This window comes from Balaenoptera borealis, assembly GCF_965194805.1.
Source record: "Balaenoptera borealis genome assembly, chromosome: 11".
Classification (NCBI taxonomy): domain Eukaryota; kingdom Metazoa; phylum Chordata; class Mammalia; order Artiodactyla; family Balaenopteridae; genus Balaenoptera; species Balaenoptera borealis.
This window is the reverse complement of record NC_138868.1, coordinates 1,836,257-1,849,823: the sequence shown is the minus strand read 5'-3', so window position 1 is coordinate 1,849,823 and position 13,567 is coordinate 1,836,257. Positions and strand designations below refer to the sequence as shown.

At 62.6% G+C, this 13,567-nt stretch overlaps 1 protein-coding gene across 5 annotated transcripts in view; it reads right to left on the bottom strand.

Moving 5' to 3' along the window:
- KCNQ1 (potassium voltage-gated channel subfamily Q member 1) overlaps window positions 1-617 on the bottom strand; it is a 349,026-nt gene extending 348,409 nt beyond the window's left edge. For 2 of the 5 annotated variants that reach the window (XM_082342550.1, XM_082342549.1), the window contains exon 1: window positions 113-617. In XM_082342550.1, coding sequence (XP_082198676.1) covers window positions 113-492 — 380 coding nt within the window. In that variant the 5' untranslated portion in view covers window positions 493-617. The remainder of the gene's footprint in view (window positions 1-112) is intronic. The other 3 variants (XM_082342547.1, XM_082342551.1, XM_082342548.1) reach the window with 3 other exon arrangements.
- Between the last annotated feature and the right edge of the window lie 12,950 nt (window positions 618-13,567).

Below are 13,567 nucleotides of genomic sequence, written 5' to 3'. Positions count from 1 at the left end.
TCGCAGCTCCGATCAGGTTCGGGCGGCAGCAGGTGGCACAGGGGCAGCGCTCCCCCTACGCTCTCCCCGGCCCCGCGGAAAGCTCGCAGTCCCGGCCGGCGGCGATACTCACACGGCAAAGTGGTAGACGAAGCACTTCCAGCCGGTGGGGCGCTCCAGGAAGTTGTAGACGCGGCCCTGGATGTGAGTGCGCGCCAGCAGCGGGCGGCGCGCGCTGTAGATGGAGACGCGCGGGTCGAGGCTCACCGGCGGCCGCGGGCCAAGGTCGGCGGCGGCGGGGGGCGCGGCGGGCGCGGCGGGGGACGCGGGCCCCGGGGCGCCGGGAGCAGCGATGGGCGCGTAGAGCGCGCCGCCCGCCGGGCCGCCCTCGGCCAGCTCCAGCGAGAAGGGGCACTTCTTGGCCAGGCCCGCGCTGCCCCGCCGGGCGCCCGGCAGGCGGCCCCCGCCCCAGCGCTTTCTCTCGGCCCTGGGAGGAGAGGTGGCCGCGGCCATGGCCAGGCAGGGCCCGCGGGGGCCGGCCGGGCGGCGGCACGAGGAGCTGCGGCGAAGTCGGCCGCCGGGGCGCAGTGCGGGCGGCCGCTGCTGCCAGCCGGGCCGCCGGGCCGCTGCCCGCCCCGCCAGGGCGTGGGGGGCGGGGCCGGGAGGGGGCGGTGGCCGCGGGCGGGTCCCGGGGGTTGGCGAGCCCCGCCCCGGGTCGCACGCCCCGCCCCCAACCAACGTTGGCGCACGGGGCGCCGGAGGCCGATCCCCGACTGCGCTCACCTGCTTGGTCGGTCCCTCCCCTGTCTGCGCCCACCTGTTGGGTCCGCCCCTTTAGCCTTCACCTTCTTGGCCCCGCCCGCCCCATCTGCTCGGTCCGCCCCATTCCGCGCTCCTCGCTCCGCCCCGCCTGCGCCCACGTGCTTGCCCTCCCCAAGCCCACCTGCTAGGCCTGCAAGAAGCCCCCAGCCAAGTCAGGAAGGAAGGCGCGGGGTCAGCAGGTGCAGGGACCACGAACTGCCCTGGCAGGAGGACGGGGTGGGGCGCAGACAGCCGCTTCACCCCCTCTGAGTCACTCAGAAGAGGGTGGGAGTGAAGGGGGAAGGAGGGGCACGTCAGGAGGATGGCGGTTAGCCCCGCGAACAATCCGAGCGCCCCCTGGGTGCCCGAGCGCCCGAGCGAGCGCGCGTGCTGCGGGCAGAGAATGTGGTCGGGTTGGTGCCCATAGGGCCGTCGGACTCTGGAGGCCAGACAGGGCCATCGGGGCCATCGTCGGTCAGGGAGGGCCCAATGGGGAGCCGTGTGCGTGGGTAGGATGCGGGGGCTCCTGGAGGCGATGCCTCGGGGGTCTGGAGAGGGGCACGGCAGGAGGGGCTGCCTGGGCAGGTCAGGGGAGAGGTGTTAGAGAATGGAGTCCTTCTCCTCCTCGCCCTCTGCACAGGGCTGCTGCTGTGTCCCGTAGGTTTCCCTGGGTGGGGGTGACGTAGAGGTGGGTGACAGGGTCAGAAGGATTGCACGGGTTCCCTACCCTGCACTGGCATTTGGGTCCCTGCACAACGACCTGACATCAGGGTGGAGAAAGGGTGTCGAGCAGAAAAAAACTGGCCTCTCTCAGGACATTGCCCCGGGCAGGGGTATAACTGCCTGCCACATCAGGGACCCATAACCTAGGAGACACGTCCCAGGTCTTGACTGAGCACCCTGGGCTGATTTATTTCACATACTCCCTCATCAGAAAGTCAGCTCTTGGGGCTTCCTTGGTGGCGCAGTGGTTGAGAATCCACCTGCCAATGCAGGGGACACGGGTTCGAGCCCTGGTCTGGGAGGATCCCACATGCCGCAGAGCAACTAGGACCGTGAGCCACAAGTACTGAGCCTGCGCGTCTGGAGCCTGTGCTCCGCAACAAGAGACGCCGCGATAGTGAGAGGCCCGCGCACCGCGATGAAGAGTGGCCCCCACTTGCCGCAACTGGAGAAAGCCCTCGCACAGAAACGAAGACCCAACACAGCCAAAAATAAATAAATAAATTTTAAAAAGAAAAGATGACTACTATCTTTAAAAAAAAAAAAAAAAAAGTCAGCTCTTGTTGTTGGACCGAGTGCAGCTCGGCCCTTCACCCCTGACTCCCCACACCTCGGATGGCGCCTGTACAGAGCCGGCACAGTTGGTATGTGCAGAAAGAATGAATGAAGTGGGTCCCAACCTGTGCCAGGCACCGTGGAGACTCAGGGCAGCTGAGACAATGGAACCTTGCTGGGAAGCGCATCACTTAGGATAGAAATGGGCAGAAAGCCAGAAGAAGGCGGGGAGTCCGCCTCCGCAGGGCCTGGGGGACAGCCAGGGCACCTGCAGGCATTCAGTCAATACTTTCTGAATGAAGGCATGCGTGAATGAAGTGTCGGCACATCCACACCCCAGTCAGCAGGAGGAAGGTAGTGCCAATGCACAACTGGAGAGTCAAAGAGAAAGAAGAAAAGCGTTGATCCGTCTTGCACACAACACACAGGAATAAATTTCGACTGGATCAGAGGCTTCAGTGTAAACGCTGAAATGAAGCCATGTAGGTTCTACAAGAAAGTATGGGTGAGTTTCTCAACAAACTCTAGATAGGGAAAACATCTCCAGCTGTGGCTGAAATCCAGAGACAATAGCTGAAATCAACAAAACAGACAAGTGACAAACTGGAACAAGAATTTGCAATTTACAGTACGGGCAAAGGATTAATAGCACTGGTACATAAAGAACATCTAAAACTGAGAAGAAAATGATAGACGACCCTGTGGACGAGCGGGCGAAAGGCATGAACAGCTCACGGGAAAAGGGATTCATGATCTTTACACTTATGAAAAAATGCTCAACAAGAAAAATGCAAATTTGAAAGTACACTGAGAGACCATTGCTCACCTATCTGATTGGCGAAAATCCAGACGTTGGACCGCAGTTTCCGTGGGCAGGGCCGAGGGAAAGCAGGTGTTCTTGGCACGTCGTCAGTGGGGAGGGGATCCTGGTGGCATTAGGAAGAGCACTCGTATCATTTAGCCTGGCTAGTTAGTTCCACTTCCAGGAACTGGCCCAAAGATACATGGGAAAAATAGAAGGTGATATACACATAAGGCTATTTGTTACGACATTATTTGTATTAGCAAAAGGCGAGAAACAGCCAGAACGTCCCTCAGTTAGCTGAATCATGCTTTGGTACAGCTCACAATGTTATCAATATTATCACTAACACTCAGAGGACAAAAGGAACCCAAAGAGTCATATCATTAGTATTGATATCGGTATTGTTGCTTTGAAATGATATATGCATGTAATATGTGTAACACATATATCATGTTAAACTCCTTAGGAACCTGGATTTTCAGGACAAGAGAAAAGAGATACAAATATAAAATCAAAGGGCAAATCAATCCTTAAATTTGAATTGGGAATATTAGCATAAACTCCTCAGCTGTTTTCTTAAAGCAAGACTACTTTCTAGCTCTGTCTGCTGAAAAGTTGTTGCATCCAAAAGAAGTGTGGATTAAAACATATCAAATATCTTTATCCATTCATTCAAAATGATACTAAAAAGCCTTCACTGGCCCTTTGTCAGAGGCTAGGGCTCATTATTCTGCAAAGGAGTAAAATAAACTAAAAAAGGACAGAGTCAAGCATTTGTCCTGCCTTCTCTGTATGCACTGAACTTCAGGGTAACAGGAGGCCACACGTGCCGTAGGTACGTATTGAAGTGTTTCTGGATGGGTGATGCAACTTTGGGGAATTGCTTGGAAATAATCAGAAGGGAGGGGCAGTGGCTGGGGTGGAGATTAAACCAACCTGCTCTGAATTGGTCATTGTTGAGCCAGCTGGCGGATACAGTCTTGATACTGTGTGCTTTACTTTTGTGTACGTTTCTGTATTTTAAAAATTATAATAAGTAGCCGCCCAAGCACGTGGGGGTTCAGGGGCTGAACTGTGCAGGAGCCAGCTCTGGGGGTCCTGGCCCTGGCATAGGGACTCTGCAATGAATGGGAGGCCAGACAACAAGGGGTCGCTACAAGTTCCCTGAAAGCTCAAAGGAGCTGGTGGGGGGCCTGGGGGAGGATGCGAGAGTTGGGTGGGCGGAGTGAAGCCAGGTGCAGTGAAGTGGGGCTGGGGCTCAGGTGAGGAAGGGCCCGGAATGAGGGCAGAGGGTTGGCGGGGGGTCGGGGGGGCAGGGCCAGCACGCAGGAGTAGGAAGCACAAGCCGAAGGGCCTCCAGGGCCTGCTCGAAGGTGGGAAGTGGGCCTGACCCATTCACTGGCTCCGCAGCTGCCCTCCAGGGCGCCACCCCCCCGGGAAAGCCCCCTCCCTCCCCAGGACCTGCTCCTCGGTCATTCAGGATGCTCCTGTCACACCCTGGGGTCCTGGACACACAGGCAGATGGATCTACCTGGACGTGCGTGGACCGGGAGTCTTCCTTCCTGCTTTTCAGGCCCATGGGCTGTCTCCGGGCCTCAGAATATTCTGGAAGCATCATACTCACCTTCCTTCAGCAGCACTTTGCCAAGACCCCTCGGGACCCCAGACCCATGCCAGGCCAGCCGTGGGAGGAGCCCGGAGGTCGTCACGAACACAGGGGGAAACTGAGGCTGGGGAGGGAGGGCTGTGCGGCGCCCGAGAGGTCAGGGTCCAGGCCGGGGCTGCGCCTCCAGAGGCTTCCTGGCTGGCGGCCACCTCCAGCCCCGTGGCTGAGTTGCCCACTCACCCATTCACTCCCCGCGTCCCCCTGAGCACCTGCCGTGCGCCGGGCACTGCTCCGCCCCGACCGTAGAGCCGTGTGCGCGAGGCCAGCCTTCCTGGGGGTCAGCAGGGGGATGAATGAGATGAAGAAAACTAGGGGCCAAGGGCAGGGCAGGTGGCAGGGGGTGATGTGTGCTGCGGCAGGGCCCGCCCTCCCAGGACCCTGCATTTTAGCCAACTCCTCTCCCTCCCTCGCGGGCAGGGGACACTGAGGACCCCAAGTTTGGGCACCGCTCCAGGACAGAGGCCGAGGGGCATCCTTCGGCTCTGACTTGACTCCATCTCTGCCGCCGTGGGCTGTCGGACGGTCACTCCACAGAGTTAGCCAGCACGGACTGTGCCACGGACTGTGCCGGCCCGGGGAACAAGTCGCAGCCAGGCTCACGGGGCAGCGCCGCAGGACGTCCCAGGGCTGTCACCGCCCGCCCTCCTCCCCCAGGTGCCGCGCTGGGGCAGGCCAGGAAGGCTGAGGGCTGGGCGTGCACGTGTGCACGGGGCACAGCTCTGCGTGCACGTGTGCACGGTATGGTGTGCGGGCAGGTTGTGGAGGATACGGTGCACACGTGTGTTGCGTATGCGTGTATGGCGGTATGTGGTCTGTGTGTGTGTGCACACAAGCCTTTTTGTGACCACACAGGGAAAGGGGACACTCCATCCCCGCTCCTAAGGGCAGCCCTAGAGCAATGGGACCTGGAGGCTGGCAGCAGGGCTCTCAGAAGGGAGACCAGCTGGGGGCAGAATCGGGGGCAGGCAGCCATCCCCCGGGGGCCATGCCTCCGCCCCAGCTGGCCGGCTCTGCGGGTCACTCGGTGGCTGGGCCCTGCCCGCAGAGCCTCGTCCCCTCACTCACCCCTCCCAGCCCAGGATCCAGGTCCCACTGGCCCGGTCAGGGAGCGGGGCTCTGCCCGCGTGTTTCCTTTGATCTGAGGTTAGGTCATCTGACAGCACCCGATCTGGTCTCATGCACCCTGTTCTCACAAGTTCCCAGATAGCCATCAGGGCTGGCCCAGCTGACAAAAAGCCTTTCTGAATGCTCTCCGGGGCTCAATGCCTGTCCTCCAAATCAATCAAAAGATTCACGAAAGTTTGGGGCCGCCGGCACTTGCTTTGTACTGGGGCGGCGGGGTGGAGGTGGTCAGCTTCAGTGAAGAGCATTGTGGCCAGAGCTGCAAGCACCCCAAGGTCCCCTCCCACCGGCCCTCCCCTTCCAAGAGGACATCTTAAGGACCAGCCCGAGAATCCAAAGCCCAGTGACGAGGCCCCGGGGCAGCTGGCACCTGGCAGGGTCACCGTCACAGGAGCCCTGAGTAGCAGTAACGCTGGGCAGAAAAACCAGGTTTGGGGTTTCGGGTCAGCTTCCAGCTGGCAGGGCGACCTTGTAATATCTTTGCTGGGAATTTGCACCAACGGCTTGTGAAATTGACTTGAGTTTATTTTAGCTTGCCAGTCCAACTGTTGCAAGGATGCACGGTCACCATGTGGGGCCCTCTTTGGTGAAATCACCCCTAAAATGTGCACCCTTAGACACTCACCCTGATCCTTCAGTTTCCTGTGTGACCTGATGGGGTGAAGTCAGGGACCTCCGAGCCTCGTGGGACCCTTGGGGACACGTGCCTGGCCCAGGTAGCCCGGGGAGTGAGGACCGGGGCCCGACATGCCCCGATTCTGATCACCAGGACTTGAGACCTCCCCACCGTCCCAGGGCACCTGCCCACCACCCACTGCCCTCAGCTGACCCTTTGGGGATAGCGGGCCGCTGTGCACTCCAGGAGCACAGTGTCTGTGCTGGGTCATCTGATAAGCCAGTAAGCCTTTCCTGACTAGAGAGTTGCCGGGTGTCCCCGGCCACTGGGAGAAGGGAGATGGGAGACCTGGGCTTGATCCTTTGAGGCCGTGGTAGCCATTTCCCAGCCAGGGTCCTCGTCCACCTTGCTGGTGCTGCCGATGGGGCTGGCCCTCTGGAGCTATGCCGTCCACCCCGCAGAACCAGAGCCCGTGCAGGGCCTGAGCCAAGAGTGGACTTGGAGGGCAGGTGAGCCGGTCGGGCAGGGGAGGGAGGGAGGCAGGGAGGCCGGAGTGAAGGGCCAACAGCAAAACAGGGGTGCACAGAGGAGGAAGAGGCAGGGAGGATTCAGCCAACCTGCCAGTATTTGTGGGGTGCCTACTGAGTTCCCAGTAGGAACTCCCTTGGGGGAGGCCAGAGGGGCAGAAGGCCAGGCCCTGCCCGCAGGGGATGGTGAGCTTTTCTGTGAGACACACAGACCGGGGAGAAGCCGCACGAGGACCTCACGTGCCATGTGGTGGAGTGCTTCGCCCAGCCACCACCTCCTCCCCCGACAGCTGCCAGAGCCCGGGGTGGGGAGAGCTGCCCTCCCCGCCACGTGTGGGCCCCTGAGGGCTGAGGCTGACTCACTCACCTCTGAGTCCAGGCGCCCTGGAGAAGTTAACAAAGAGAGAGTGGGTGACTGGAGAGAGGCGTGGATGCATGGAGGGACGGAGGGATGACGGATGGATGGATGTGTGAGTGGATGGAGGGATGGAGGGATGGAGGGATGGAGGGACGGATGGATGACAGATGGATGGATCTGTGGGTGGATGGAGGGATGGATGGATGGAGGGACGGATGGATGATGGATGGATGACGGATGGATGGATGACGGATGGATGGATGTGTGAGTGGATGGAGGGATGGAGGGATGGAGGGACGGATGGATGACGGATGGGTGGATGGGTGAGTGGATGGAGGGATGGATGGATGGAGGGACAGATGGATGACGGATGGATGGATGTGTGAGTGGATGGAGGGATGGAGGGATGGAGGGACGGATGGATGACGGATGGATGGATGTGTGAGTGGATGGAGGGATGGAGGGATGGAGGGACGGATGGATGACAGATGGATGGATCTGTGGGTGGATGGAGGGATGGATGGATGGAGGGATGGAGGGATGGAGGGACGGATGGATGACAGATGGATGGATCTGTGGGTGGATGGAGGGATGGATGGATGGAGGGACGGATGGATGATGGATGGATGACGGATGGATGGATGACGGATGGATGGATGTGTGAGTGGATGGAGGGATGGAGGGATGGAGGGACGGATGGATGACGGATGGGTGGATGGGTGAGTGGATGGAGGGATGGATGGATGGAGGGACAGATGGATGACGGATGGATGGATGTGTGAGTGGATGGAGGGGTGATGGATGGATGGATGTGTGAGTGGATGGAGGGATGGATGGATGGAGGGACAGATGGATGATGGAAGGATGGATGTGTGAGTGGATGGAGGGATGGAGGGACGGATGGATGGATGGATGGAGGGACGGATGGATGACGGATGGGTGGATGGGTGGGTGGATGGAGGGATGGACGGACAAGTGAATGGATGGGTGGATGGATAGGGGTGGGTAAGTGAATGATGATGGGCAGATGAACCACCCTTCCTTCAATTATTTGCACAAATGGTCCCTTGACCATTTAAAAATAAAATCCCCCAACCATCCATCCATCCTCCATCCAGGTTCTTGCCTGCTTTATGTTTCTCCACAACCATTTTAATCATTTCTTTTTTAAAATTTGCTTCTTACTTACTTCTTTGTTCATTGTCTGCATGTCACCTGACCCCCAGCACAGTCTTGGCGCCTAGATGTTGCTCAGTAAATCTGTGTTGAATGACTGGACGAGCTGATGGGTGACACGAGGCGGGTGGACGGTGCACTTGGGAGAACGGGGTGGGGGTCCACAGAGGCCTGTGGTTTGAGCCTTAACTGACCCCCAAGGAGGGAGAATCAGTTTCTCGGCCTCCTCGGGGGCCAAGAAGAAGGGGACAGAGGGGCAGCTGAGGACTGCTGGAGCTGTGGTCCCCCTGGCCCGATGCCCACGTGCCTGTGCTCCAGCTGCACCTGCAGGCAAGAGCCTGTGCGTCCACAGACATGCACACACACATACAGTGCATACACACACACACACACACACACACATGGGGTATCCTCACACTTACACACGCTGTGTACACACATACACACACACACACCCACTGGTCCTTGCACGGGACGCTTGCTGGGAGCTCTAAGGCCGGTTCTGTTCCAAGCGCTCTCCCTCCCACACAGGCCCCGCGAGGCGGTGGGATCATCGTCCCCACTTCACCTCAGGACCTGGATCCACAGCTGTCCAGGAACTCAGTGGGGGTCGCCTCTCACGCAGGCCAGGCCAGCACCCTGCCCAATGCTCCACGGTGGTACCTGCTCTCGGGGCTGAAGTGGACGGCTGCTCCTCGGTGACGGGTGGAACAGGAGGCGCTCCCGTATTTGTAGGTCTGCGTTTACCACCAAGTGCCGAGGGGAAGAGGGGAGCGGGCTGGGGGTGTCTCCTTCCTGGACTCCAAAAAACTCGGGGGCAGGATGGTGGGAGGGAGAGGGAGTGAGCCTGGGCCCGTGGCCATGCCCGAGTCCCGGCTCAGCCCCGGCTGGGCCTCTCCGGCCTCTCTCCCTGCATCTGTGACAGCAGCAGGGAGGATACCGGCCATGGCTGAGGGGGGTGAGGGCCCACGAGGCGCAGCTACAGAGCTGTGGGCGTCCCCGTGGGAAGGAGGGCCTGCAGGTCCCCCAAGTCCCGTGAGGGGGGTGCTACAGAAACCTTGGCATGTGTGTGGGTCAGCAAGGTGGGGGGCAAGTCTGGGCTACTCGGTGTGGACGACCCTTAGACGGGGTAAACCACCAGCTCTCAGCCTTCACCATGGACGCTCGGGGCAGCCCAGAGGCAGCGGACGGTGGCCCGTCCCGCGGAGCCCGCCCTGCCCTCTCCAACCAGGAGTGGCCAGAGGTGGCGTTCCCCGCCCCCAAGGACCAGGGCAGGGCGCTTCCTCTCCGAGGGCCTGAGTCTCGACCTCACGCAGACCCAAGGGAGGCACCGGGTCGGACGAGGCCCCCAGGCCGGCAGGGAGACCCAGGGCCAGCCAGGCCCCTCTCTGAGACGTGGCTTCTGTCCTGGGAGACAAAGACCAGAGGTGGCTCAGGAGGCTGAGTCTTCCTGCAAATTAAGGCCCACGAGGCACCCAGCCTGCACGGGGAGGGGCGGGGGGGCTGCCCCTCTGTCGGGGGCGGGGCGCATGTGTATGTCCCTCCCTCCCAGGCCTCCGCCGGGGGCAGAAGACGGTGGGTCCCTGCGGTCAGCCTGCTGCAGAGCAGGATCCGCCGGCCCACGGACAGAGGCCTGGGGACTGGCGTGCACTCTGCCAGACGTGGCCTCTCCCCCAAAGCAAGCGTCGCCGTGTGAACTCAGTCCTGTCCCGAGTGGCTCCGGCCCTGGACCCAGTTGTAGGAAACGGGGTGCAGGCGGCTGGAAATGGAGCAGGAGTGCAGAACGCGGGACGTCCCCCCGGCAGCGCCAGTGGGTGCGGGTGGCCCCTGGGCACCTCCTCCCTTCGGTGGTGCCCCGCCCGAACAGAGCCCACGCTGGCTGCAGCCCCTCAGTCACAGGCTTCCCCGCGTAGACGCACGTCCACACCCCGCACCCACTTGCTCACTGTGTATCCTCCCAGCAGCTCCTGTTCTGAGCCCGGGAGGCTTCAGAGGGTCAGGTCCCTTCAGAGGGTCAGGCTCCCTGAAAAGTGACGCCGGGTAACATGGAGAGAGAGAGACCCAGGGGGCCCGTGAGCTGATGTGACTGGCGGCGGGTGGGGGGGGGGGACGAGGGGGACGGGGGTGGGCAGAAGGGGAGGCTCTGAGGCTGGATGAGAGAGCAAGGGGGAGGCCAGATGGCTGGAGAGGTGGGCAATGGGCGGGGCAGGGCTGCGGGCTCGTGGTGGGGTGTAATTGTGGAGTAATAGGGAGCCATGGAGGGTTGTAGGCAGGGAAGGAGCACAGCCTGGTACTGGGCTGGGGGTGGCCGGACAGGAGCGTCCAGGAGGCCGGGGTAGAGGGCAGGCCTGGAACAGAGGATGAGAGGAGGTCAAGGACCGTGTGCCCCCCGCCCCCCAGGCTCGGAGGCTCTGGGGAGATCCCCTCACTCTGCATACACCCCTGACGCTGGCAGGACCCACAGCGGGGCCAGGCCCCAGGTGAGCAGGGGGTGTGGACCCAGGCTGGTCTTTCAGTTGGGCTGGGTCTGGCCCTCGCCCAGGAACACCAAGATTTGCATTTCCCCCTCAGAATCTCGTCCACAGGGTCTCAGGCCCCGAGGGTTTGTGGGGTCCCTGCCCTGGAGCCCCACTTACCTGGAATCCTGTCTTTCCTGAGGGATCGTCAGGCGGCCCCTCTCCTCCCTGGGTGGGCTCCAGGCCCATCGATGGGACGTGCCCAGCCCAGGACGGAGCCCTCGTGTCCGGGGCAAAGCGGCCTCCACCGGACGGGCCACCTCCACCAGCCTGCGGTCCTGGGGCGCCCCCTGGTGGCCAATGGGCCAGACCTGAGAGGCCACCAGGGGTCCCAGAGCACAGGGCCTGGGTAGGGTCTCCCCCCCCATTCCAGAGCTCAGGGGATGAGGGGTCCCTGGGAGGGGGTCCTGGGGTCTCTGGGGAAGGGGCACACAGAAGCCACCTGTTCTCACGTGTTACCCGCAAGCTCCCAGAAGCTGGGCTACTCAGATCCCCATTTTCTCAGAGAAACTGAGGCCCAGAGTTAAGGAGCCTGAAGGATTTGCAGGGTGTGAGCCAGGACTGTGGGGCTCCAGGGCCACCCCCGTGCTGCCCTGTCCTGCCCTCGCTTGAAGGGACAGTGTCTGCGGAGCCTGCCGACAACCTGACAGCTGGCCCGGCATGCCACCCTCCAGGACAGCGCACACGGGGCACCGGCGCCTCTCAGCTTTGTGGGCCCAGTCTCTGCCCACATGTCCTCCACGGACGGCCGGCCACACCCCCTGGAGGCGGCCATTCCCCCCTGCTGCAGAGGTAAACTGAGGGCCGGTGGGAGGCGGAGACACGGGTGTGGCACAGCCGTCCCCTCCCCCCCCAGGCCGCGGAGGGAGGGAGGGACAGCAGCTAGCCCCACACGGGGTCACCTCTTGGCACCGGGAGACTGGTCACGCCCAAGGGGGTCACGGGGCCCGTCAGGCCCGGGGAAGGCTGGCCCTCGCGCCCGGTGGCTTTGGCCGCAGCAGGCCTGTGGGCCGGGTGGGGCGGAGATCGGGTGGCGCCCGGCGCTGGTCACGGCATTGGCCGCCCAGGTGCCGGGCGTGGCGGCGGGGAGGAGGAGGGGCGGCGCCAGGCTGTGGGCACCTCCACCCGCTCCTCCCCGCGTGTCCGGGCCCGGGGAGAAAGCAGGCAGGTGGGCGCCCTGGCCGCCAGCCCCCAGGGGGAGCGGGAGTCGGGGCCCCGTCCACCCTGGCCACAGGCAGCCGCTCGTCTCCGTTTCCTCCTCCGGAGCCTGGGGAGAGCCCGGCCTTCCAGACGGTCCCTCTGCAGGGGAGGGGGGCTGGGGGTGGGTCTGGGCAGGGGGGCGGCCCCGCGGAGCCGGGCCTCAGAGCCGGTGCCTGTCCCGCTGGGGGGCTCACAAATGCGTGGGCAGCTGTGCCCCCTCGCTGCCCCCTCCCCGAGCCGTGCCCTCCACTCCTGGCCCAGGAGACCCGTGTCCTCACTGGGGGCGGGGGGCTGCCGTGCTGACCGCCGCCCTGCTGTGCGTGGGACCCCTGTGTGCCCCCTCCTCCCCATCTCAGGGAGGAGCAGAGGGGCCGAGCGGGTGAGGGGCTTGCCCAGTGACACAGCCTGGGAGGGGGCCGGGTGGACTGGGACCCCCGGGGCCTGGCCGCCCGGCTCCGCCTGCGCTGGGGCCATTTCCCTGGTGGCCTCTGACCAGGGGTGGCCGTCTGCCCCCCGAGCAAGAGCCCCCAGTGCCCTTGCTGCTGGGGCTGAAGATCCTGCCTCTGTTCTCCCTGTCGGCTGTCGGGGGGGGGTCGGGATTCCAGCGGGGGGTGACGCAGGACCCCCAGCTGCCCAGACCCCCCTCCCGCCCCTTCCGGGAACAGGGCTGTCAAAGACCGGACACCTGTTCATGAAAATGAGCCGTTTGCATATCCTTCCTGCTTGGTGGCCCCATTTGCCTGGTGTCTGGCCCAGTGCCCCCCCGGCTCTCAGCACAGGACCCCAATGCCCCCTTGGCCCCCCGTGGCTGGGAAGCCAGGGGTCGGGCCCAGGCCTTAAGGGCGTGGGGTGAGGGGAGCTGGTCGTGGCCCCGGGGACAGTGAGGACCACCTGCCCTGTCAGTGAGGAAAGGGCGACGTGGGCTAGGGGGAGGGGGAGAACCACAGCACCCTCCCCCCGCCGCCGTCCCCTCCAGGTCCCCCTCCCTGGGGGAGCAAACCCGGGGCTCTCGGGCTACGAGCACACCAGTGCTGCCCAGCCCCCACACCCCCCGGGCCAGGGGCGCGTCCAGCGGTGGGAGGGATGCCAGGCCCCCGGCGGGAGCGAGGCCCCTGCTCAGCCCCACCCTCCCCGCATGGTGCGAGCACATCCCACGTCGCTGCCCGTGCTTTGGGGTTGAAGACTGTCCCCCCAAAATTCATATCCACCCAGAACCTCAGAACATGACCTTATTTGGAAAGAGGGTCTTTGCTGAAGCTATTAGTTACGATGAGGTCATAGTGGAGTAGGGAGGCCCTCATCCAATGACCGGTGTCCTTATAAGGAGAGGGAGACTCGGACGGGGACTTGAAGATGGAGGCAGAGGCTGGAGGGATGCGGCCACAAGCCCAGGGACGCCTGGAGCCCCCAGAGCTGCCAGAGGCAGGAAGGACCCTCCCCTAGAGCCTCCAGAGGGAGCTCAGCCCTGCGACACCTTGTTTTGGGATTTCTGGCCTCCAGAACCACGAGAGAATCAACTCCTG